The 24,599-nt window shown below is 61.9% G+C and overlaps 1 protein-coding gene across 19 annotated transcripts in view; it reads right to left on the reverse strand.

The window, feature by feature from the left end:
* The window catches only part of KDM4B (lysine demethylase 4B), a gene marked incomplete at its 3' end in the record, with an annotated part of 132,663 nt that overhangs the window by 68,548 nt on the left and 39,516 nt on the right, over positions 1–24,599 (reverse strand). For all 19 annotated transcript variants that reach the window (XM_082734990.1, XM_082734993.1, XM_082734989.1 and 16 more), the window contains 4 exons: positions 16,824–16,989; positions 11,349–11,524; positions 10,712–10,826; positions 6,172–6,365 (listed from right to left, as the gene is read on the reverse strand). In XM_082734990.1, the coding sequence (XP_082591116.1) occupies positions 6,172–6,365; positions 10,712–10,826; positions 11,349–11,524; positions 16,824–16,964 (626 nt within the window). In that variant the 5' untranslated portion in view covers positions 16,965–16,989. The remainder of the gene's footprint in view (positions 1–6,171; positions 6,366–10,711; positions 10,827–11,348; positions 11,525–16,823; positions 16,990–24,599) is intronic.

Raw genomic sequence — 24,599 nt, forward strand, 5'->3', positions numbered from 1 at the left:
AGGCTGGGCAACTGGGCCTCAGTGGGTCTAGCTCAGCACTCTGGGGGCCTTGCCTGGCCATTTGGGACAGTGGCCATCTTCCTGCAGAAGGGGGCTGGGCCCCACCAGGAAACTCTACCCGTGGCATGTTTGGGGCAAGACTGGACTCTGGCTGGGACTGTAGGGCTGGGCCACTCTGCAGACCGATGTCGCATGCTTCAGAGTGGTCACGGGGCCCGGAGAGCAGGACTCCATGGCCCGGCGCACTGACTCACACACCGAGTGATCCATCTCGCCACCTTCTCTGTCCCTTTTTAATCATGGGGTTCTGACACCTCCTGCCTCAGTGAGAGTCTGCTCTCGGAGAGCTTCCTGCTCGGCAACACTCCTTCTGTTGCTGTTTCCGCCGCCTCCGCGCAGGACCCGGGGTTGAGGCTAGCATGGCCCGGCCGGGTTCCCCAGCTTTGCTAACAAGGCCCAGACAGACAGCTTCCCTTCCGGCAGCCTGGTGGGTCTTTCGCACCCAGCCTCCCCAGGCGCGGCGGTCACACTGAGCCATCATAGGGCTCTGTCCCCAGATGCCCAAATGGGGCTTTGGCCTGGAGAAGGGGGGAGGAGGGAGAGTTTCGATTTCCCTCCTGCATCTTACGCGGGTGACAAGACACGGTGCAGGAAAGCTGAGTTATTAAAACCAATCTGTGAAGCTGTCTCCATCCATATCCGCCGCTAGCCGAGCCCTCCCTGACACCACAGGGCCTCTCCAGTCGCTGGGAGGAGTTACTCTGGTTGCCAGATGATGGGCTCTGCCTGAGTCAAAGAATGGGGACCCCTGGTCCCCACTGTGCCAGGCTCAGAAGCCGTGAAGTCCCCAAGCCTTCTCCAGGTTCCGTCCACCCCGGGACTTCTCAGTCCCAAGCTCCCTGGGCACTAAGCAGAGGCCCTCAAGGTGGTCCAGCAGCGCCCCCTGCAGTCAGGCCTGGGGAGCCTGCTTTGGACACCAAGGAGAAGGCAGGGAGGCAGGCCCAGAGGCAGGGAAGCAAGGCGGAAGGCAGGCAGGGAGGGAGAGAGGGAGGCAGGGGGGAGGCAGGGAGGGAGAGCAGCAGGTGCCTATCCCTGGGAAGAAGCCAAGCTGGGAAGGGTTGGGCCTGCAGCGAGGCAGACACACAGCCAAGGGGCAAGGGAGACGCCCAGCAGCCCCCCTCCCCAGAGGAGCCCTGCTCTGCGCCCCCCCACCCCCCTGGCAACAGACCCGCAATCCTGGGCCCAGCGTGTGCAGCCTCTCTCCCACGCTGCATCAAGAGCAGGGAACAGGGAGCCGACCAGCGTCTGTACCTGCGGCACCCTTCCTCCTCGTGCCCCACAGCAGGGAGTCCGCGTCCTCAAACCACACACGTGCACACTCACACGCGCACACACAGGCCCCCAGAGCAGCACGTGCAGAGACGGCTGTGCCCGCTGGGAGTCAAGCTTCCCGGCAACAGAAGAAAGGCTGCCCCGTCCCTCTCCCGTGAAACTCCCCTGAGGGAAAAATCCAGTGAGAAAACTCTAGGTGCAGCCACATCAAAAGGAAAAATTCTCAGTGCGCCCCGGTGCCCAGGCTCACTCGGGCTTCTTAAAGGGCAGAGAAGCGAAGCTCCGGCACCATCGCCCTCACCGCCACCCTGTCCCCGGACTCTGCTTGCAAGGCTCCTTTCCGGGTGCCCAGGACACCGCACGAGCCCAGGGGCAGGGAGGCTCCATGCCCTCCGTAGGAACAGGCTTCCTCCCGGAGGCTCCCCCAGCCCCCACGCGGGACGCCTGCGCGAGTGAAGCACGTGCCCTGCACACGTGGGGCAGGCGTGCGTGCGGCACACGTGCGGGTCTGAGGACGTGCTCCCTGCCGGGAGGACCTGAGAGATGCATCCCAGGCCAACAGAAGCAGGCGGGCAGGGAAGGCTGGGGAAGCCTTGAGAACACAGCCAGAGACAACTCACAGCTCCGGGACCAGGGGATGCTGCTGAGTCACGGGCCTGACGGCCAGGGTCAGGGCCCAGACGAACACCCTGCAGGGAACACTGGCTGCCCCCCCCACCCCAGGGGCCCTCAGGAGACCCCTGGGAGGCCTGTCCTCCCCCCACTCTCCCTCTCCCACCCCATCCCCTGCCCCACCCCCCGCTGGGCACAAGGAAGCCACAGAGAGAACGAGAGGGGACGCTGTCGGGAACACCGTGTTCGGTCTGGATCTGAGCAAGACGCCATGCCAGGTGGGGGTGCCGTTCCCATCAGCCTACAGCCCCCCACGGCACGCTCACGAGGCCTGGGGCCCACCGTGGCTACAGCGTGCGGGGAAGGACTGCGGCTGGCGGCCGTCCTGGGGCGGCTGTGGGACATCGCCTCCAGCTCAGTGAGCACCAGGGGCTCTGGGAGGGCCTGGGAGGGCGGGTGGTCCACCGCCCCCAAGCACTTCCCAGAAGGCCCAGCTGTTTGAACCGGGGTGGAATCCCACAGCCCTCCCCACCGGCCTAGCGGGCTGCCCTCCCGGCCTCCGGCCTCACTGGCCCCAGGAAGGCCAGGGAGTGGCTGAGTTGCAAGCAGCAGGTCTATTTTAAACCCCCATCTCAAAAGGGATTTTGAAGCACTCAAATGCTTCAGATATTCTTAGCCTTTGCTGCCTGAGAGCACCGCCCAGTGCCGGCCTTCTGAAGCAATTCCACGCTCTCATCGACGCCCGGCTGTTCACGCCACTGTGACACACAAATCACGCTCCCAAAGTAGCAACAGACCCAGGAAGGCCCCATAAAACGCTGTAAACCTGAGGACGTCGACACTTAAAAAAAAAACAACGCTACCGAAATACTCGGAAATGGTTGCAATTAAACTGCTGCAGACGCCGGAGGAACGAGCAATCAGGGAGACGGGCTTGAGTATGATGGGGGGGGGGGCGGTTGCGCAGGCCCCAGGGCCCCAGACAAGGGCCAGGAGCAGGGGCGCCACCCAGCGGCCCCCTGAACCACCAGCCCAGGGACCAGAGGGGCCACACCCACCCCCAGGCTCTGGTGGCGGGGGCACCCAGAGGGGTCTCAGCCCCAAGGACCAGTTCCCACGACATGGCACTGGCCCTCTAGGACCCAGATAGGCACGGAGCCCCCTCTCTGCGCCAGGCCAGGTCCCTGTTGGGGGCTAGGGACCCGGGGGTGGGCGGGGGAGACCGAGGGCCCTGCCCTCCCAGGGTCCACTATCAGACAAGGAGATGCGCCAAGGTCACACGTAGCCAGTACAAGCGTGGGGTGCCCTGCCAACATCTGGGGCCCCCACCTGGGTCCTGGGGAGAGGGTGCCTGAGCTAAGCCGCTGGGGTGGGGGGGCAAGAAGCCTACATAGAGGAGCCTCTTCCCACTGGCCACACTCTGTAAGCACGAGGCACCCCGTGTGTGTGATGCCCTCCCCCTTCAAGACCAGAAACCAAGACCAAGGTCAAGCTGCCTTCCAGAAGATTCTTTCCCTCAGATGAACCGCTGCTGTGCCCGATGCCAGCCTTGCTGACTGCTGCCCCAGGGCTCTCAGGAGTGAGTGGGAGTGAAGGGGCGGAAGCAGGGGTGGGTAGACAGGAGGGGACGGGGTGCTGCGGCTGCAGCCTCAACCCCAAGCCGCCAGAGGTCGGAGGCGAGTGCAGAGCAGTCAGTCCTGCCCGTTAGCCGCCCCACCAGCCGGGGGCTGCTACCCTTCATGTTCCTAGTGCCCTCTCCCTCACCTCTCTGGACTCTCCAGGCCACTTCCCAAGTGACCCTCTCTGTGACCGTCGCTGCCCATCACAAGCTCACACTTCGCCCCAAGCCGCCCGAGGCCACCGCATCCTCAGGCAGGACCACCAGCTAAAGCTGAACCTGCCATTGGCTGACACGAGCCAGCATTCAGCTGGGGCTCCTTTCGTGTGTTCTAAGGAAAAGGTGGGTTTTCTCCCTTTCCGATCCCTCTGGCCAGCAGACCCAAGCCAAAACGCGGGCGTCCGCAGTGGGGGAGCCCCACCGGGGCAGTCTTCACTCTCCTCCTGCTGCCTCTCCCAGGGAGCCTCTGGGGCCATCACTGCTGGGATCCAGGAGTCCACAGAAAGGATGGAAGAACCTGGGAAATTTCCACGGGCGCAGGCGGCACAGCCAGTGCTGAAGGGTGGGGGCGCCATCTAGTGGTGCTCGGGGAAGCCGCGTGGGGCTGGGATCGGAAACTGGTGCCAGAGCAGAGAGACAGCCCCTGCCCTCCAGCCCCGCCCCGGGGTGGGGGGGGCAGCACTAGGAACCACCCAGACCAGTGAGCGGGGACCGCAGCGCACACCACTCAGACATCACAGATGACCGCACACTTACACATATACACGCCCACACATGCTCAGACATACACACGTGAACTCACACCTTCACACACAAGCACGTATGCACGTATGCACGTGCACACATACGCACGCTCACACATTCACACATACTCTCACAATCACATGCAAACACACACACTGCACACACCCCAGCCTGTGGACCAGAAGGCTCTCTGGCGGTGCTCAGCCTGCCCCGGCCCACAGGGAGGAAACAAAGCGCTGGGAGCCGGCAAGCAGAGCCCCCAGGGAAGGGGCACAAGCATCTCACCCCGCCAGCTGCACCACCAGGCCCTGCTCACCGCTGCAGGGTTGGGCCGGAGCACAGCCCTTCCCCACGGGCCTGGACTAGCGCCTCACGGTCTTGCAGCCTGACCCTGCCATCAAGACGAGGGGAGGGGACGGGGTAACCGAGCTGCTGTTGGGCCCTCCTGGGCAGCCCTGGGGTGACACTGCCTACCAGAACGCACCTCCAGCCACGGGCTCAGGACCACACGGGGTGTGAGACTTGGGCCTTCCTGCAATGGGCATCACCAACCCCATCAATCTCTCTCCAGATGCCTCCTACAAGGTAAGGACCCCCCAGCCAGAGGCCACGATGAGCCAGAGCTGCAGCAAAGCCACAGAGACAAGTGAACTGCCAGCAAGAAGCGCTCGGAATCCTACCAGGATCCCAGCACACGCACAAGGTTAACGATACAGTGCAACGCCAAGGTCAGAGGGCCCCTGGCCTGCAGGACGGCGGCCCCAAAGATGCCTTCGGCTTCACCACCAGAATTTGTTAACAATGTCATCTCACGCAGTAAAGGGACTCTGTGGGCGGGATGAAGTCAAGGCCCCCAAGTGGGAGTGACCCTGGGGTCCTGGTGGGCCCAGCGTCCTCAAGAGGCCCTCATGAGTGGGAGGCAGAGGGTGGGCGTCCCGGAGATGGGCAGACCCTGCGCTGCTGGAGGTGAGGATGGGCAGGGGTGGGGGGGTGGGAGGGGGGAGACCCAGGCCAGCAAGACGCAGGAGCCAGGTCTCCCCTGAAGCCTCTGGAAGGAACTGGCCCGGCTCAGGCTTGCGTTTAGCCCAATGCAACCTGAGTCAGACTCCTGACCTCCAGCAACGTCAGGGACCATGTGTGTTGTGGTAAGCCTCCAGGTGTGTGGTCACTCATTAGGCAGCCTCTGCCACGTTCATCCCCAATGCTTCCGCAGCCCTCCCTGTCAGACCAGGAGCCCCCTGCAGGAGAGCAGGGCCAGGATCCCACTGCGGCCACCTCAGAGGGGAGCCAAGGGTGGTCCTATAGCAAACGCCAGGACAGGGAGGCATGTCCTCCCCCCTGGCCTGGGCCTCCTGCTGGCTTCTGAGCCGGATGTCCCACCTGGCCTGCAGGGCCCGTCGCTCACAGGACAGCCTTCCTTCAGGCCACCCTGCCAGCAGGGGGCTACTAATGCCCCCCGCCCCCCCCAAGCTAGAGGCCAGAGGGGCAGGGAGGGGGAGGTGATGCGGGGAGGCTCAGGGCTCACAGCCAACCACTCCCCGGGGCCCACAGCCCCAGGGAGCCCCCCCAGCACCATAGACATGCCGCAGACACCGCCCCCACAGAGGCGAACTGTGAGCTCCAGGGAGCAGGAAGCTCACTTCTGGGGACGTGTGCCCCCTGATCCCCCACCGAGGCTGCCCCTGAAGCCAACGGGGCTGGACCAACGGGTCACAAGCTGCTGGAGCCCCTCGACTTGGGCCTGCCCGGCCACAGGCCTGAGCCTGTCCCCAGGAGCCCCCAGAAGGCGCCCCCTCACCCGTGTAGCCCCCCGGAGCGCATGGGCAGCGCCCCCGCCGCGGCCTGGCTGCCGGCCGGCCACTCACCAGGACTTGGGCTCCCCGAAGTGCAGGTAGTTGATGCTGTACAGGTCCATGTCCTCCGTGTGCCAGGCAAAGGTGGTCTTCCACATGCCGAAGTACAGGTAGGGGGTGTTGACGCCCTCGATGATGGTGCCACACTCACGCTCCACCATGTCCAGGATGGTCCGCAGGCTGCCGATGTTCCACTGGGCCACGTCCTGCAGGGCAGTGAGCACACGGTTGGTGGCGGCCCATCCCCGGGGCCCGGCAGGAGCACAGGAAGCCTACAAGGCAGCCTGCGCGGAGGGCCCGAGAGGTCGCGGCCAGCCCCAACCTGGCCCACGTCGCAGCCCCACCTGCCGCGGGGTCTAAACCCCACTGGGGGCTCCTCCCACCTGAGACACCAGCCCCTCGGCCTGGGCCACGTAGGGCTCCCTCCGGATGCCACGCCGAGCTAGGCCTTCGTCACAGGCAGTGAAGGCCATGCTGGGAAGGCTGAGGTTTGGTTGTGAGTAATTAACGCGCCTCAGAGCCAATGACATGGAAGGAGAAAGAGGACCGTGGAGTGGGGCGAGCTCAGCAAAGGGGCCAGACCGGCCCTCGGGCACTTTCTGCCAGAGGAGACAGGCATGGCTTTCAGAACCAGGCAAACCAGGCCAGAACCCCTGCCCACCCGACTCATCTATTCCTCATGCCCAGACAGGTCCCATCTTGCCATGAGAGCTCATAAGATCCACATCGATCTGTTTCCAGTCCCTGGAGAGCCCCCCAAGCCTGAGGAGACACTGAGCGAGCGTCCGCCTTCTCTCCACCCCAAGCCCACCCTGCGCCACACCCAGCTCGGGCCCTTCCCGTTACAGGTTCTGGAACAAGCGGCTGGTCCTGGCAAGGTGAGCCCCAGGCAGAAGCCAGGAACCCCAACACAGACTCAGAAGCACTCGAGGAAAACAAAAAGAGAAATCAGGTTTCACCCAATTAAAAATCTCTATGCTTTAAAAAAAAACAAAACCCACCATCAATAACGTGAAAAAGAGGGGCGCCTGGGTGGCTCAGTGGGTTAAAGCCTCTGACTTCGGCTCAGGTCATGATCCCAGGGTCCTGGGATCGAGCCCCGCGTCAGGCTCTCTGCTTAGGGGGGAACCTGCCTCCTCCTCTCTCTCTGCCTGCCTCTCTGCCTGCCTGTGATCTCTGTCTCTGTCAAATAAGTAAAATTTAAAAAAAAAAAAAAAAGGGTGGAAAAAAAAAACCCACAGAAGAGGAGAAAATATGCGTGAGTCACCCATCAGGTCAGAGACTCGTGTCCTCTCCAAAGGTCTCATAACTACAGTAGGAACAATTAACCTGATTAAAAAGAAGGCAAAGAACCACGCGGACGTTTCTCCGCAAAGCAAGCGCAGCCGGTTTACCAGCAGGTGCAAAGAGGCTCGACGTCGTTAACTCAGGCAGGCTCAGGTCAAAACTGCAGGGCGGACACGACATCACACGTCCCCTGCGGGGACAAGCAGGGGCGAAGAGAAAGACGGTGACAAGCGTCGGGGCAGACACGGAAGAAACTGAGCCCTCGGAGGCGCCCTGCTGCTGGGGACAGGAAACAGGGCGCGCTCCGGGGGAGGACGCAGGCTGTTCCTTGGAAGGTAAATGTGGACTTAGCACAGGAGGACCCAGTTGATGGCCTAGGGACGTGCCCGAGAGCAATGACAACATCCGTCCGCACGGAGACTTGCGTCCGCACATTCACAGCCATGCGACTCGCCACGGCCAGAGAGTGGAAACGACCCAAGCGAATGGACAACACACGTGTCCAGCATGCATGGGCAGGTCACTGGGCCGCAGACAGGAGTGAGGCGCCCCTGTGTGCTGCCCTGGGGACAGACCCTGAGCCCACGGCACTCAGGGAGGGACCCAGACACAGAAGGCCACACAGGGTGTGAGTCCACGTGTGACATGCCCAGACCAGGCTCATCCACAGACGGGAAAGAGGCTCATGGGTGCTGGGACGGGGGAACAGGGAGTGACTGCTGATGAGAAAGGGTTTCTTTGGGAGCTCACAGAATGTTCTGGAATTGATTGTGGTGATGGCCGTACAACTCAGTGAAATACAGTAGAAAGTACTGAACTATAAGCTCTACGTGGGGGAACTGGGTGGTGTGTAAACTACATCTCAATTATGCTTCCTTTGAAAAAGACAAAGTAGGTCAGACAACGGACAGAGGAGCAACCGATCCCCACGAGCACTAACTTAGTTGAACTCCGTGGACAAGAACGGCCCTTCGGACAAACAGGCATGTGACTTCCCCGCTCGTCCTAAGGCAACACAGAAACTTCAGCTCTTCTAACCCGGCAGCTGCTGGGATCAGAATCCCTTCCTGGAAATCATGATTCCGAGTCCGGGAAGTCGAACCGCAGGCCCTCACGGGGCTGCCCAGTGCCAGCCCGCGAGCACCAGAGCTTCATCCCAGCTGTGGCCGCATGGGGAGCGCCAACGACCGGGACTTACACGAACAGCGGGACGGGGACGGGGACAAGGCTCCCGGCCACTGAGCCCTGAGGTCTCCCCGGGGCAAGGAGGAGGCCGGAAGGTCACAAACATCAAGCATGGGGCTTCCACAGAACCCCCAGGAAAATCGTTTTCCTCATGCTCTCACAGAGCAGGGGGCACAGCACCCAGGGACCCCCCCCACTGCTGGCCTCCTGCCAGAGCCCTTCAGGGAGTTGCCCTGAGCCTGGCTCAATGGGGCGGGAGGTGAGGCCTGATCTAGGGCTGCCGCGACGGGTCCCTCCGGTCCTTGGCGGCCTGACATGGGAAAAAGGGCTTGGGCGGCTGGGCCCCTCTTGTGGGGTCGGGCAGCCCTCGAGGCCAGCAGAGGAATAGGGAGCAGTGGCAGCGCCGACATCTGGAGGTGGCAGGCAGGACCAGCAGCCACAGCCCGGGTGGATGGACCAGACGGGCCCCAGTCAGCCTGCCACAGGAATTCCTGCCCAAGGGAAAGCTGGCTCATGGTTCCGAACGCATCTGCATCCACACACAGGGCAACTGCTCACAGTACTGGAAAGTTCAAAGCCCTGGGGTGAGCTGCACGCCAGCTGAGGTATGCAGGGGCAGCGTGAGAGACCGGGCTATGCCCCCTCGCGTTAGGTTGTCTGTGCTGACAGGGCCTCTGGGCCCCCGTCCTGCTGTCCTTGCCACACCCAAGGCGCACACGTGGCAGGATGCCAAGTGACCTCACGAGCTTGTCACTGCTGTGGGCTCAAGACCAAGTGGTTGAGCTCAGGGTCCCAGGGAGAAACCAAACCTCCTGGTCCAGGACACCCTTGCTGGGGGACAGCCACATACCATCTGTATCCCTTCTTATGGATGGGGAAACCAAGGTCCAAGGAAGGGGAAACCACGGCCACGAGTCAGCTTAGTCCCTGACCTCCCAGGGCGAGGGCGTCTCCCTCGGGTTCTTAAGGGTGAGCTCCCTGAGTCTGACATGCCGGCCCTTGGTGCCCGGCTCAGAGGAATGAACCTGCCCCCACCACGAACCGGGACCCCCTAGTTGGAAGGCCAGTGGGCCCCAGGTCAGACAGGCTCCCCAAGTCGGGCGAACCGCTGGGACCGACGCGGTAGTCACGTCCTTCCAACACCTTTCGGGAAACACGTTTCACCGCTTGTCCTGATGCGTTCAGGAGGGTCCTGATCCTTCTGAGGGGCCTCGTTCCCACCCACACCAGCACCCCCCAAGCCCAGGACGCAGGAGGCGCCCCCAGCTACTCTCACGAGGAGCATGGATGAAGGACAGAGCGATCCAGCAACAGATCCTTCAGAGTCAGGGCTCGGGGCGGCAGGGAGGGCAGCTGGGACCCCCCCAGGGAGAGCCCCAGGGCAGAACACACGCAAGAGAGAGGCAGGCTTAAGAGCTTAGAAATCAATGGGTCTTGGTAGAGCCATCCCAGGAATATCAGATGCACCATAAGGATTAATAAACGGTCCCCTAAAAAAGTGGGGGTCCCACTCAAACCCCCGTCCTGCCAAACAGCGGCACCTCTGCAAGGCCTCCGCATCGCGTCCCCACCAGGGTCTGGTCTGTGCCCCTGGACAGGCCCAGGCCAGCATGAGGCCCCTCTGTTGCCCCAGGTATCCCCAGGGCGCTCACAGCCCAGCCCAGGGGCTAGAACTCAGGGCCCCGGAGTTCCCCGGAGACAAAGTGATAGCACCTGGAGAGGAAAGTACCAGACTAACTGAGCATTAGAATGGCCCTGGGAGGTCAGCTACAGGCTTCCTGAGCTCAGATCAGGGTGGGGGGGGGCGACAGTCCCACAGGACAGATTCTGCAAATCAGGAACACACCCGGATTCTTTCTTTCTTCACCTTGAGACTGAGCACGTGGTTGTCACCAGGGCCCAGACAGAACATCCAATGAAGCCGGCCACAGCACTGGGCCGGCACTGGGCCGGCACTGGGCCGCAGCATCTTGTACTGGGTTGCAAGATTAAGTCCTATTCCCACGCCTCTCCCTCCACTGCCTCCCAGGGAATGGCGTCCCTCGGTCCCCCAGCGCATGGCGGGGCCCTGGGCACTCACGTCGTCGTACAGAGAGCCGCTGATGTCTGCCCCGTAGATGGGGGACACGAAGGTCAGGTTCTTCCAGTACTTGCGCTCCAGGTCATCGAAGTCCTGGTGCCGCGGGGTACAGTACCTGGAGGATGAACAACACAGCGACCATGGCCGTGGGGCCCACCCTCTGGGGCCCGGCTGGAGACAGGCTTTCCGCCCCCACCTTGGAGCCCAGCCAGGAGAACGTGGATGTGGCCCTGGGAGAGCATTTATTTGGGTCTGAGAGGGTACGGATGGGTGGCAGGCACCCTCCTGCCCTGGAGCAATACCCACTCGTCACATCTCTTCAGCCACCAGGGCCCGGGGCACCCGAGTGGGAACACACACCGGGGACCACTGCAGCAGATGAGGGATGCGGGCTCTGAGGGTTGCCCTCCGCCCTCTGCTCTGCAAATACCAGACCAGAAGCCAGGCCTGTCTCGGGGGCCAGGACGGCAGTCCCCACTGCGTCCCACTCTCTCTACACCCCCAGAGTCAGGATCCGCCAAGGGCCCCACTTCAGGGTACCTAGAGGCCCTCAAGGTGTGATTCTACCTCAGAGACCGGGTCCTCGGGGCCCCCCCGGGACACCCGCCCCTCCCTGCCCCCCAGCCCAGCCACATACTTCTCGCTGTTGGCCAGGCGGCGGTACTCCCCGACAGTCATGGCCTTTTTCTGGATGTTGTACTGTGTGAAGAGGCCTGACTGGCCCGTGACCACCTGCTGGATGGGCGCCGGGATGACCACATCATCGATGTCATCGTAGGTCTGCCGGGGCTTCCACTCCTTTGGGGGGATGATCTGTGCGGCGAGAGGGGAGTCAGCGGCGTCTGCAGACGGAAGGCCACACTGCCTCCCCCAGGAGACCGACGGTGGCTCCCCGGGCCCGCATCCGGGCCCCACACTGCGGCGGCACCAGGACCATCTCCACCCTTCCTCTCTTCCTCGGACTCCCAGGTGACCCGTGTGGGGCCACGGGCACTGCCTGCCGGAGCGTAGCTGTGCTGGCCTCCCGACACTGCCCACTGGGCCCTCTACAGCTCAGCCTGGGCTCCAGGAGCTGGGAGCGGACCCCGCACACGCAGGGTCAGGCCCCCACGCACAGTTGTGCCATCACAAAGCGAGCAAGCAGGTGGGGGTCCAGGGCTCCCACGCTGTCACCCAGTCGGGCGCTCCGCGGCCACACCGCCGGCTGTGTGGAAGTCAGCACCGCAAGCCGGGCTCAGAGGCGCCCCCCACCTGGGACACCTCCAAGGGGCAAACACAGCTCTGGCTGCCAGAGGGACATTGGACAACAAAGACCGGTGAGGGCCTTCCATCATGGGACGGAGCAGATGAAGAGACCCCATAAAGGACAAAGAAACTGCAGAGAGGGGACAAGTGCTACGTGCAAAGGACAGAGAAGAGCCGGTGAGACACCAGAGGCGGAGAGTGATAACGCCACAAACCCTAGGAGACAAGACCCAAGAAGGTCACTGCAAGGAACAGGGCGGCTATTTCACGGCGGCGGCAGGGCCCGCAGGCGACCACTCCTCACCCCAGGAGAGCCCCCAAAGGCCTGCAGGAAGGGCTCCCGGGAAGGGCTGCCCAGAGTGGGGTCACGGGTTATGCACGGAGCTCGCCCAACTCGCCTCTTTGCCCTCCTGCTTCCCCTTCTCTTCTGGGCGAGGCCTCGGGGCCGGGTGGGGGCCTCCTGGGTACCCAGCTGGCTTCTGCGAAGGCCCCTGGGGCCAAGGTCTGGTCTCCCTCAGCCCCGGGAAGGCATCTGCAAACAACTCTCCTTCCAAGATGTCCAGTGGGTCACCCAGCAGCTTTGGGAAAAGGAACTAGACTGACCTGTTTTCTGTGCGGCAGCCAAGAACTCAGGAGGCCGAGGCCTCTGGCAGCTCAGGGCCAGCAAGGCAAGAACACCATGTCAATGCCCAAGGTGGCCAGCAGCTTTCAGAACGGCTGAAATTCGTTTGCCGTCCCCAAGGAGTCCCCGATAGACATCAGTGCGAGAAAAGGCTTTGCTTGGCCATGAAAACACGCATTCTCCAGTTGCCAACTAACAACGGGAAGGTGCCGCCTCCACCGTCAGCACTCGGGGATTTACTCCAGGGGCAGGAGTAAGTAACAGCAGGAAGCGGAAGTCAGAGGCTCCCACCCGGGATGACCCTGCCACCAGCGGACACTGGGCCACATCTGGGGACATCTGTGACTGCCACGACAGGGGCTGCTCCCCCTGGCACCCAGGATGCCCCCAAAGGAATGACCCGCCTCAGTGTCAGCAGCGCGCAGGCTGGGAACCCCGACTCAAGGTAAATGGGAACGCGGCTGGTCCGTCCCAGCTTTCGGGGGACGCGCCCCTCCCTGCTCCGAGGCCCCGCGGCAATAAGCCACATGGGGTGTCCCCGTGCGGCAGGAGGCCTCGTAACAACGGGGTGCTGGGGTCAGCCTGCCAAGTGACGATTTTCTTAGATTTTCTTTCTAAAGATTTTATTTATTTATTTGACAAAGAACACAAGTAGGCAGAGAGGCAGACAGAGAGAGAGGGGGAAGCAGGCTCCCTGCTGAGCAGAGAGCCCGATGTGGGGCTCAACCCCAGGACCCTGGGATCATGACCTGAGCCGAAGGCAGAGGCTTCAACCCACTGAGCCACCCAGGCGCCCCAACAATTTTCTCAGATTTTGAGGGAGAACTCTCAAGAGTCAGGTGGCCAGCTCACACACCCGAGACTGGAAATGCAGCAAACAGGAACAGAGGGCCGGTGGCTCCGGCGTGGGAGACCCTCTCCCAGAGGAACGGGTTCTGGGCCGAAGGGCTGGGAGCCTGGGTGGCTCCTGAGACACATGGGTGGCGCCCCCTTGTCACAGAGAAGCCCGTGGTGTTTCCTCCAGCTCCCCTGCCACGTGTGTTCGCCCCCCCCAGTTCCATTAGACGAGAGCTGGCCAGAAACCAAGGTTGCAAAATGAAGCAAACATGTCATCCCCAAACTGTCGGCCCCTCCTGGGAGCCTTGGGCTCCCCAGCCCGTCTCCCCTGTTGCTCACGGGCACTGCTGTGTAGACAGCTGAGAACCCAAGAAGGGTGCTTCGGACGCACAAACTGTACTCGCGTGGACACCCCCAGGAAGGTTCTAGAAAAGGCCCATGACAGACAGCCACGTCCAGCGGGTCTAGGACCCCAAGCCCTTGGGGAAAGCACCGTGCTGTCGCCTGACGCCCTGGGATCTCCACAAGAGCCAGGTCCGCAGGGAGGCTCTCCGGCGAACCACCTCTGATGGCTGTCGCCGGCAGACACAGGAGGCACCCTGCCTCCCCTCGGGGTGCGCTGGGCCAGCTCCTGGAGGGCATGCCTCAGCCAAGGCTGAGAGGGTCACATGGGCCACGCTCCCCAGGTGAAGGAGGGGACACCAGGCCGGTGGCTCAGGGCATCTGAGCAGCAGGGTTAGAAGGTGTGGGGGACCCTATAAGAGGGAATGAAGTGAGGGGCTGGCCCTGCCCCCACAGCTCCTGCTCCCAAAGCCATTTTGCAGGTGGTAGGACTGGTTGCTGGAGAAGGCACCGGGGCACCGCCTGCCTGAGGGGACAGTCGTTAAGACTGTGCCCAAGCACTTGGCCCCCCCCACAAACCCCAGCACCACGCCCCTCCCTCACTCCCCCAACCCCAGGGCTTCCCAAGCTGCCGGCCTAGGGGGCAGGGACGTGCACAGAGCAGCCAAGGAACAAGACAGGGGCACCCCAAGAGCCCCAGAGTGGGGCTCCCCATACCCTCAGAGCCTCTTCTGACTCCAGACCCTGGCTCTACCTATACTGGCTAAACAGTCCCCAAGCCCAATTCCACAGCTTTTGCCGGGGGCTGGGGAACACAGCTGTGATGGAACTGAAAACCCCTGGCGCTACTCAGATGAACACACAAAGAAAGGCGGTCAAGACCACGGAGAGCAGGGCGAGGGGATGTCAGCACCTGCAGAGCTGCCTCCCGGCCAGCAGGACACCACATCCCTTCTCCAAAGAGGCCAGCACCCCTGAAAGCCCAGGGCCCCCACCAAAAGGACGGGGGTTACCCAAGGCCCTGGGCACGTGCCTGCCAAGCCCCCCCCACCCCGTCTCCCCGGAGTGGCAGGGAGGCTGCTGGGCGACTCGAGGGTGCAGACACACAGTCCTGGCCGTGTGAGAGAAGGGACAAGTGTGTATGTGTGTGTGTGTGTGTGTGTGTGTGTGTGGTCCGCATGGCTCTGCGATCACCAATGTCCTTCAGCCTGTGGCTAGGTGCGACAGAACCCCGTGCCCACCCCACACCGCCCGTTCCCTCCCCGCACACTTGGGCGACTACCAGAGAAAGCCACAGACAAAATCCCACGGAATAAGCTAAAAAGGAGCACACAAAACAAAAGGCAGAAGGAAAACAGAGCCAGGAAACTCCTGCCTCAGGAGATATCCAGTCCACTTTCCTTCGATCCAAATAAATTAGTCCAAAATTACTCCACTGGGATTAGAACTTAAAGCAGAAACCCTGGGGCTCAAAGGAGCAGCACAGATGAAGCGGGAAGGGGCAAAGGCAGGCAGAGGCGCATTCTGGATAGTTCTGGGAGACTGGGTCACAGGGGACACGGAGCCCGCAGCCACCACAGCACCGTGAATGGAAAACTCGAGAAACAGCCAGAGCCAGTGGGCCAGCCAGGAGAGAGGAGCCCCAGACAGTGAGACAGAAGAGACAGCTGGGATGAGAGCTGCGGGGTCACAGGGCCCTGGACAGAGCCATGTGGGACCGCGACTCGTGACACTTCCCACGAGGGACTCGAACCAGAAACACAAGGGCTCCTGCAACCTGGGAAAATTAGAAGCAGGCCAACAACAGGAGGCAAGGCACAGGAGGCCCTCTCCACAAACATACGCCCCACACCAGGGGCCCTCGACAGGGGAGAGCAGGTGGGAAACTGTCCCCTGACAATGGCCCGTTGGCCAGCCGGGCAGAAAACCCCCAAACCCGCCAGAACCCAGGACCCAGGGTTTCCAGATGACGGAGTCTAAAGGGAGGAGCAAAACTAACTCAACAGTAGAGGTTCTGGTCCCCAACTGTCTGGCCCACAGAAAGCCGTCTCCATGCTGGTGTGCAGGGTAGGAAGCCTGCCCTGTCTCCCTGGGCTGAGATTAGAAACATAACCATAACAACGGGGGCTTGATACCCATTAAAAAACCACCCAAACCAGGTGGGGGCAGGAAGCAGGGGACACACTCCTCACTATCCCCAGCCGGGCTGCTTTTGTATGGCTCCTTGAGCCAAGAATGTGGCGTGTTGTTTTTTTCCATTTCAAATAGAGAAAAAAAACAACAAAACAAGAATGTTTGGGGACCAGTGAAAGTCCCGTGAAATTCACACTCCGGTGCACCGTGTAAGTGCAGACTGAGTGGCACACAGTCCAGCCTACCGGCTCGCAGGTCTCCTCAGTGGCCGAGCTGAGTGGGGCACAGAGACGGCCCCGCCCACGAGGCTCTTTGTGGGAAAAATTCCTTGACCCCGCACTCTTAAGAACAGAGAACAAGGCACCTCGGAGGAAGAGCTAGGCACACAGGCAGCCACCAGACCACACGACAAGCAGGTTACAAACCCTCCAAACGATCGGGCGAGCAGTATCACACTCACAGCTTCCCGTGAAGCATTCACGATAAAAAGCAACATGGGCTACGCTTGTCTGTGTGCTCGCACACCATGCACAGGCACGGACAGGCGCACAAGAGACATGCCGTGGGAAGAGACATGGTTCACGGGGACCAGTCTCCCTGGAAGCCTTCCCCGACTCCTGACACCCTCCTGTCGCCACACGCCATGGGGTGAGCCGCGCTGTGTGGCACCGCCACGAGGCCCTAGGGGTCCATTACTCCCAAGGGCTGGCCCCGGCCATCGGCCCCCCATGGGGACAGGGGCTGCGGGACTCATGTCTGCGTGCCAGGCCTACGAGAGAGCCTGGCGCATGGGAGGAACTCCGTAACGTCCGTTGACAACGAGATGAGAGAGGCTCGGTGACCACTGGCACGGCCATGACAGGCCTGGGGACGCAGGGTTCCACACAGAGCCGAGCCGGTGGAAGGCGGCGCTGGGCCTGGGGCGTCACCCACCTTGGCCAGGCCCGCCCGGTGGGCTCCCTGGGACTCGATGTAGGCCACGTATTTGTTGAAGTCCTTAAATTCCTCCATGGTTGGGCGAAACGTCATGATTTTACAGCTCGGGTTCTGGGCCCCATGATCCTCAGACCCCATGGCTGCCGCGGAGAAGCTGTCACACCTGCGAGGAGAGGACAAGAGAGTGTGAGCGCACCAGTGCCGGCCTCGGGAAGACAAAGGCAGGGGCCGCGCCGCGAGGCTGGGGCCAGCGAGGAGCTTGGGAGCCGACTCCATCTCTCCGCGCTGGCACAGAAAACCGAGAGGGCTGCAGCTAATTAAAAACAGAGGCGCCCTAGTTCTCCAAGCCAAGGCAACCCTGGCAGCAGGAGTGCTGATTTCAAGCCGGGGCCCCGAGAAAGACAAGCTTTCCTGGTCAGGGCCTTTTCGTCCCAACCCGGTGTGCTGGCGGCAGGTGTGCCGGCGGCAGCTTCAAATCAGCGCATACACTAGGGAGCCGGGTGCCCGCGCCGACAGCAGCCCGTGTGGGGGCTCTCGGAGGGGAGTGAGGCTGGGCTCCGCACGGTCACCCTCAGCTGCAACCGCGCCCGGAAGTTTCTGCGTAGGAGCTGAGATGTCGGGCCCAAGATTCACTACAGGAGCCCGCGGAGAGGCTGGGGACAGGCTCCTCTTGGGAAGGAGGGCACACATGCTATGGCGGCCCCCTCCTGTTCCAGGAGTTAAGGGGACCCAGCGAGGCAGTCGGGGACCCATCCCAAGCAGGGAGAGCTTAGGGACTGACTCTGGGGAAGGGTCCCCTGGAAAAGGTCAGAACCCAAGGGCATACAGACCCAAGAGCCCGGAAGACAATTAGCCAAACCCAATTTCCTGTGACACTCCCCCACCCCACCCCAGTAAGCGGGGCAAAGGGCAGTCCACTGGCCCTGGAAGGGGGCTCCAGGGTCGCCAAGATGCGGCCGCAGCCTCCCTGAGGCAGTCCCCCTTGCAGGCACTAGAGGGCAGCATAAGACCAGAAAGCGCAGCTAAGACCGGTGGCATCTGCTGGGTAGCTTCTGGGGGCCCCAGGCACCCCTTAGAGGCACTGCCCTCAACATCCCATCCCCCACCTGCAGGGACAGCGCTGGAACCAGGAGGACAGCACTAAGGCCCTGCTCCAATGACAGAGCACCTGCCACTAAGGGTTCCTGAGGGTCCTGCCTGACGCAGGGGGCCAGCGCTGTCCTTGGCTGGGACCCCACCACGGGCCTCTGCCTCATGTACACAGCAAATCCCCAGGCTTCTCCCTGAGGGGCAGCCACCAAGCAGGAGTGTGCGTGGCACTGTGTGACAACAGTTCTGGGTGGAATCACAGGAAACCCCCATGAAAACAGCTTTGTAAAGGGGAAGGGGTCGTCCCCGGCGTCCCTCCAGAGCAGCGGGCGTCGCAGGACCTGGGCCACAGCCAGGCTGCCAAGCAAGGAGGCTGCCCCACGGGAACCCTGACGGCCGCCGGGACTGGCCACCACACCATGCCAACCCAGCCCCCTTCGCCTGCAGCCGGGGCCCAGCACCTGCATCCCCGCCCAAGCCCCCAAATCACCCGACCTCTCCCCTCTGGCCCACATGCCATCCTGTGGGGCTCTCCTACGGCCTCCGCAGCGGGCAGCAGCACACAGCGTGTCTGTCCCAGGGGAGTTCATGGCCTTGGGGATGCCCTTGACTCTGACACTCTTGGGGGCATCAGCACGGCCTGAGCTGGGCTGTCAGCTGTGCAGGGAGCCACAGAAGGGCGGGGTGGTGGCAAGACCTCCCCAGGCAGGGACCGCAGGTGACACACGGGACACCAGCTCAAACTCGAGGCCAAACCGCAGCTAATGCTCATCCGCCTTCCTCGGCCCGCAGCCCACGGGCCACCCACGCCTGCCAACCCCACACTCCACCACCACACAGTGCAGCGAGCCCCCGGGGACCCCACCAAACACCCAACCTGTGCAGGTGAGCAACCCGCCTCTGGCTGGTTATAGTCGTCCTGGTTGCGGCCCCTGGTCCTGAGCCCTCAGCCTGCCGCAGACGGTGCCCAGGCTGGCTGGCAGCGGGCATATGAGCACGAAACAATTCCTAGGCCTGTTGTACATGACTGATATGGGCGACTCATCCCCTCCACACAAGCAGCTCATTTCACACAGCTCACAGAGGCCACCGGGGAAATCACGTGTCCAGGCCACACACAGGCAGGTGGCACAACCCGAGTCCCCAGCCCAACAGCTTCCAGATCTGGTTCGGCCGGTCCTGGCCAGCTGGCTGCTTCTCCCAGGCTAGCTCACGCGTGGCCTACAGGGGAGGGCACATAGCCTCCTCTGAGCACCTGGGGACAAGCATGTCACCTCCAGTGGGGGCTGCCCCGGGCCCTTCGGCCACCTGGCACAGTGGGGTGGCGTGGGGGGCAGAGGGCGCTGTGCGGTACACCCACCACGTCCCCAGGACCAGCTCCTCCCGGGCGGCACCCGGGCAGCCGGGGGTCCTGCCCACACGAGCTCCCTCGCGCATCGCGAGTCACGACGCAGAGATGAGTTTCCCGGCTCGGAGGTGGAGAGAGCAGATGAGAAGACAGCAGGTGGGGCTTCTGCACATGCGCCGTGGCGAGACACGCTTCACTCCGACCGCCGGCATCGCCCAGGCGCAGCTCAGTGGCGGATTATGTGTGATTTTTTCCTCTGCCTTATTTGTGCCTTTGGAAATGAAGGTTTTGAGTAGGTAAATATAAAGAAGAAAATTAAAATGGTTTTATAATCCTCACACTCCATACCCTCGACACGTTTTTTGAAGGCAGGCAAATAAAAATCATACGTGTACGTACTTAAGAAATGAAAAAGGAATCTCGGCAAACAGCAGCCCCGGGCCAACCTCCCGGTGCACTGGAAACACAGCGGGGCCAGAGGACCGAGTGAGCGGCTCCCTGACAGACCATGCAGGCCACTCCGGAAAGACCACTGAGCTCTCCACAGGTCGGTGACACACTGGAGCGCAGGCGCATTCCCAACGGGATGAGAAAAAGACGAACAGCCCAGTCAATGTCTCTGATGGAAATACACACGCGGCCAACCAGCACGCGGAAAGGCCATCCGCACGATTAGCCTTCAAGGCCACGCAAACCCAAACCGCGATGGCAGATGCTTCGCCCCCACCGGGATGGCCGTAATCAAAACAACAACAACAAAAAAAAAATACAAAAAAACAAAAAAAAAAAACATACAACAACTAGTGCTTGGGAGGATGTGGAGAAATCAGAACCCTGACACACAGCTTAGGGGCAGCAGGAGAGATGGGGTGGCCACCAAGGAAAACAGCCTGATGGTCCCCAGAAAGTCACACCAAGAATTACCAGGTGACCCAGCAATCCTATGCATTGAAAAGGGCCCAAGAGAAATAAAAATGTGCATCCACATAAAAACATGTACAGCCATGTTCCCAGCAGCACTGGCTCCGGTGGCCAAAAGGCAGAACAACCCAGTGTCCATCCACTGATGGATGAATGGATGCCCACAGCGTGTCCCCACCACAGAGAAGCCACCCGGCCACGAAGAGGAGTGAGGTGCTGACATGCTGCCCCGTGCGCTCAGGGAGGGAAGCAGACACAGAAGGCTGAGGTCTGGAGTTCCTTTATGGGGTGATGGAAAGGTTCTGAAACTGACCATGCGGATGGTCACGCGACGCTGGGAACACACTAGAGACCACGGAATTTACACGTTAAGTGGGCGAACTCTATCTGTGAATTAGAGCTCTGTAAGCCTGCTGCAGAAAGAGGGGGAGGTGGGTGGAGGGCGGCAGGAAAGAAAGAGGAGGAACGTTCTGCCCTTGGAGAAACAAGAGCGGGTTCCCCTCCACTACCCTCCCCTAGAGATGTGAGTGCCCCGTGTGTGGAAGCAGCACGCCCCACGGACACATGCAGGGATGGGGGTGGTGTCTGGACGAGGACGGGCCGCCGGGGGACAGTAGGAGGCGGTGGTTCGTGTTTAGGACGTCGCTGTGTTACTGCGAGGTGCGGCTGTGACGCCCGTAACGCCCTTGGAGATGCTTGTTTAAAATACACGCATGTGAGGGCGCCTGCGGGGCTCAGTCCGTGAAGCGTCTGCCTTCGGCGCAGGTCGTGATCCCAGGGTCCTGGGATCCAGGCCCGCATTGGGCTCCCTGCTCAGTGGGAAGCCTGCTTCTCCCTCTCCTCCCCACTCATGCTGTCGCTTTCAAATAAATAAAATCTTTTTTTAAAAATAAAATAAAATAAAACATCCGCACGTGTGTATGTACAACTAAGGTGAGCACGGCAGACGCGAACGCTGCAGCCAGCCAGGCCCTCCCTGGCAGCTGCCCGCCGGGCCTTGCACCCCCGCCCCGCTGGCCCCTGGGCTGCAGCCAGGCGCACCCTCCACCGGGGACCCCTTTCTCTCAGTCTCCCATGCTGGGAAGAGAAAGACCTGGAATTTTATCTCGAACTGGGGAGAAAGGATGCACAGCTCAGAGGGGAGCAAGGAGGGATTCTACTTCCAAACATCTCTGGATCCGCTTCCACCCCGCGCTGACACAGTCACAGGAAACTCCTCCACGCTCAGCGGCCCGGAAGGCGCGAAGCCAGCGTGTCTCCCCTCTCTGCACTGGCCCTCGCACACCCGGCACAGGGCGCCTGAGGAGCTGGGGATCCTCCTGGGCTGAGCCCACACCAGGACCGAGCAGGGAACAAGAGGTCTTAAGCACTGGGGCCAGAAGCTGCCAAGCCGGGGACTACAACGTCCCAGAACGGCCAATGAGAACGTCAAAGACAGATAAGGCAGCGTGAAGTCACTTGACACCTCAATCCTGGCTGCTCCCCCCAGACCCCAGCACGCTGGGCAGCAAGGGTGTGCTTGGCCCAAATTTAACATCAAAAGCGAAGGGGGCACGGGTCACACAGAGGTCTGGGGCGAGATAAAATTCCAGGCAGAGGGTGGCCTGGAGAGGCGGCCTGGAGGGAGGAGAGACCGCGGGGCGCAGCGGGGGCCGGCCGGCCAAGCAGGCCGCGTGGGGGAGCGCGTGCTGCAGCGGCCTGACTGGGAAGCTACCGGTGGTCCAGAGCAAGGACACAGGTCCCATTTACATCCTCAGAAAACCCCCTGTGGCTGTGGGCAAGAGACTACAGGCAGGGCCGGCCCTGCGGGCGCAAGACCTCAGTGGCCGGTCCCAGCCTGAGTTCGACGCTTGGCTGTCGCCCTCCAGAATTTCTCCCGACTTAGAATGAGGAGCACTGGGGCTGCCCCTTGCCCGGGGCCCCGCAGGCCCTGCCGTCCGGCCTGGCTGCTCAGGACCAGCACGGAAGATGGCAGACAGGGGCAGAGCTAGGGACAACGGTGGTGAGGAGGGGACTGGATGCGTTTCGATGACAGAAGCAACAAAACTCGCCAAGGACGAGGACGGAGGAGCCAAGTACAGGGAAGGGGAGACGGAGGGCGCGGTGGGTGAGGGAGGCTGTTTGGATAAGACTGTGGTCGGACTTTGCAGATGAGGTGACTTAAGGACCCTGAGGGGCGGATGAGCCTGGACCATCAAAAGAGGGAGAGAGGAGAGACGTGATGGGGGAGCAGAGGCTGGATGGAGCCGAGGACGGGGCCCCAGGCCCGAGAGAGCAGGCGGGCCTCTGAAGCTGAAAAGAATCACGAAAATCAGTTCTGCCCAAACATCTCCGGAAGAAGTAGCCCCGCCCATGCCTTGCCTTTAGCCTCTAGGGTCACTCACACTCACCGCCTCCCAGAAGTGGATAAAGTCACCAGGTTCACGGCCACTGGTTACAGCAGCCAAGGAAGCTCACGAGCCAGCAGGTGAGCGTGCTTCTGGAAAGCTCTTCGCGATTTCCATGCATGTGACCTCCCCAACCGCAGGCCAGCCCAGGCCCCCTCACGCAACAGGAACCCTGGAGCCCCCATCTCCCCGGCTCACTCGATCCGAGTGTCACTCGGCTTCCAGCCACATGCTCGGCAGGCAGGAGCCACAGGCCTGGGCCCGGCTGGGGGCTCCCACCTCCACCCTCGCTGCTTGCCCACACCAAGCCAGGCAGAAACAGGGCAGCATCCTGAAGCCAGAGGCAGCCGGGGTGTCCACCGGGCATACCATTTAACAGGAAGGGCGGCCTCTCGGTGGGTTCCCTGGCAATGACTTGCCTGAGCCAGGCCCCAAAACCTTGGGCAGGATTAGAAAGCCTCCCCCCTCTCTGCTCCTCATTCTGAGGCTAAAAGCGGGGATCCAAACGCACAAGCAACCACCGACCGACACCCTCCAAATGGGTGAATTGCAAGCAAGTGACTACATCTCAATAAAGCTCTTCATTTTTTTTAAGGTCGTTTGTTCCTTGACCTGATGCCCTCCTGGCCACCTGCAGCCTCACCTGGAAGCAATTGGACTGCAGAGCGTGGGGGCAGCATCCCAGCTGTCCTAGGCAGTCTTGGGTCACGCCTCCCCACCCCGGAAGAGGAACAAGCATCATCAGCCCAGGGATGTGTCCCAAGAGCAGAGACTCTGGACTGGACTGACCGGGGCTACCTGCTGCCGTCTGGGTCATTCTCTGGGTCATGGTCACCTAGGCCTGGGAAAGCCGTCCTGGGTTACCAAACCACACACGCTGGCAGCTGACCCAGGATCGTCTTCAAACGCAGGGACTCACGAGCTGGGGACGGGCCACCCTGGCCACCCTGGCCACCTTGAGGAGTCCTCCGCCACCATGGGCACCGCACTGCCTGGCTGGGTGGCCGTGCTTCCCACCCCCAACCCCACGGCTGCCACCCCCTCGGGAGCAGAAGGCTCTCGCTGTATCTGGACTTCAACCATGGGGCAGAAGCCCCGCAGATACTGACAGTGGGGGCGCACCACGCCGCAAGAGCCGCCCCCAGGGCTGAGTGAGAAATGCCTGAGGCATGAGCCCTCCCCTGCTAGGGGACAGCCCCTCGGCCAGCACATGCTCTGTCCGTCCCTATGGGAACCAGAGTCGGGGATAAGAGGGCGGCCCTGGCCCGGAGTCAGATGGGCTCGGAGACTGACCCCAAGGGATGATGGGGCCCAACAGCAGACATTTTCCAGAAACTGAATGGGTGGAACCCGCAGCTTTGAGGTTTTGACATTCAGCGTGCTGGAAAGCACGTCCTCGGAGCAAATGTAAGCTTACGAGGAAGGTTAACCATGAGGGAAGGATAACCTTGAGAGATATTTAAATCCACTTATCTTGAAAAGTATTAGGGGCCCCACAACATGAGGGGTGAACCTTCCCTGGGGACCCCAGTCCTTCCCGGCGAGGCCCATCCCCTGCCCCGAGGGGGCCTCTCCCCCCAGCTCTCTACCCCGGGCCCTCGCCTCCCCCTGCCCGCCAGTCTCCGAGCCAGGTGGTCTGGCCATCAGATGAAGCTTGAAGCTCAAAGCTCCCAGCCCAGCCACGGGCTCCCTGGCCCACCTCCACATGGCTTCTGTGCCAGCAAAGCACGGCTCCCGACAGGGGGCGACAGCAGAGGGGCCCGAGAGGGGTCCCAGGAGGGGCTTCCACTCCTTCACCAGGGATCAACCTGGAACCTACTGCGGAGGTGACACAAGGCCCCCCCAGCCCCCATCGCCCCGCCAGCTGCGCGGGCCGTGACCCACGAGCAGCTCTGCGTGGGGTCGGGGCGCAGCAGGAGACCGAGTACGACGCCCTCTGTGTCCTCCTCCTCCACCAGGAGCACCTGGTACACCCCAGGTTCTCCACAAGGCACGGGCACAATCCCTGACTCACGGAGAACGCACGGC

The sequence above is a fragment of the Mustela nivalis genome, assembly GCF_964662115.1.
Source record: "Mustela nivalis genome assembly, chromosome: 1".
NCBI lineage: Eukaryota > Metazoa > Chordata > Mammalia > Carnivora > Mustelidae > Mustela > Mustela nivalis.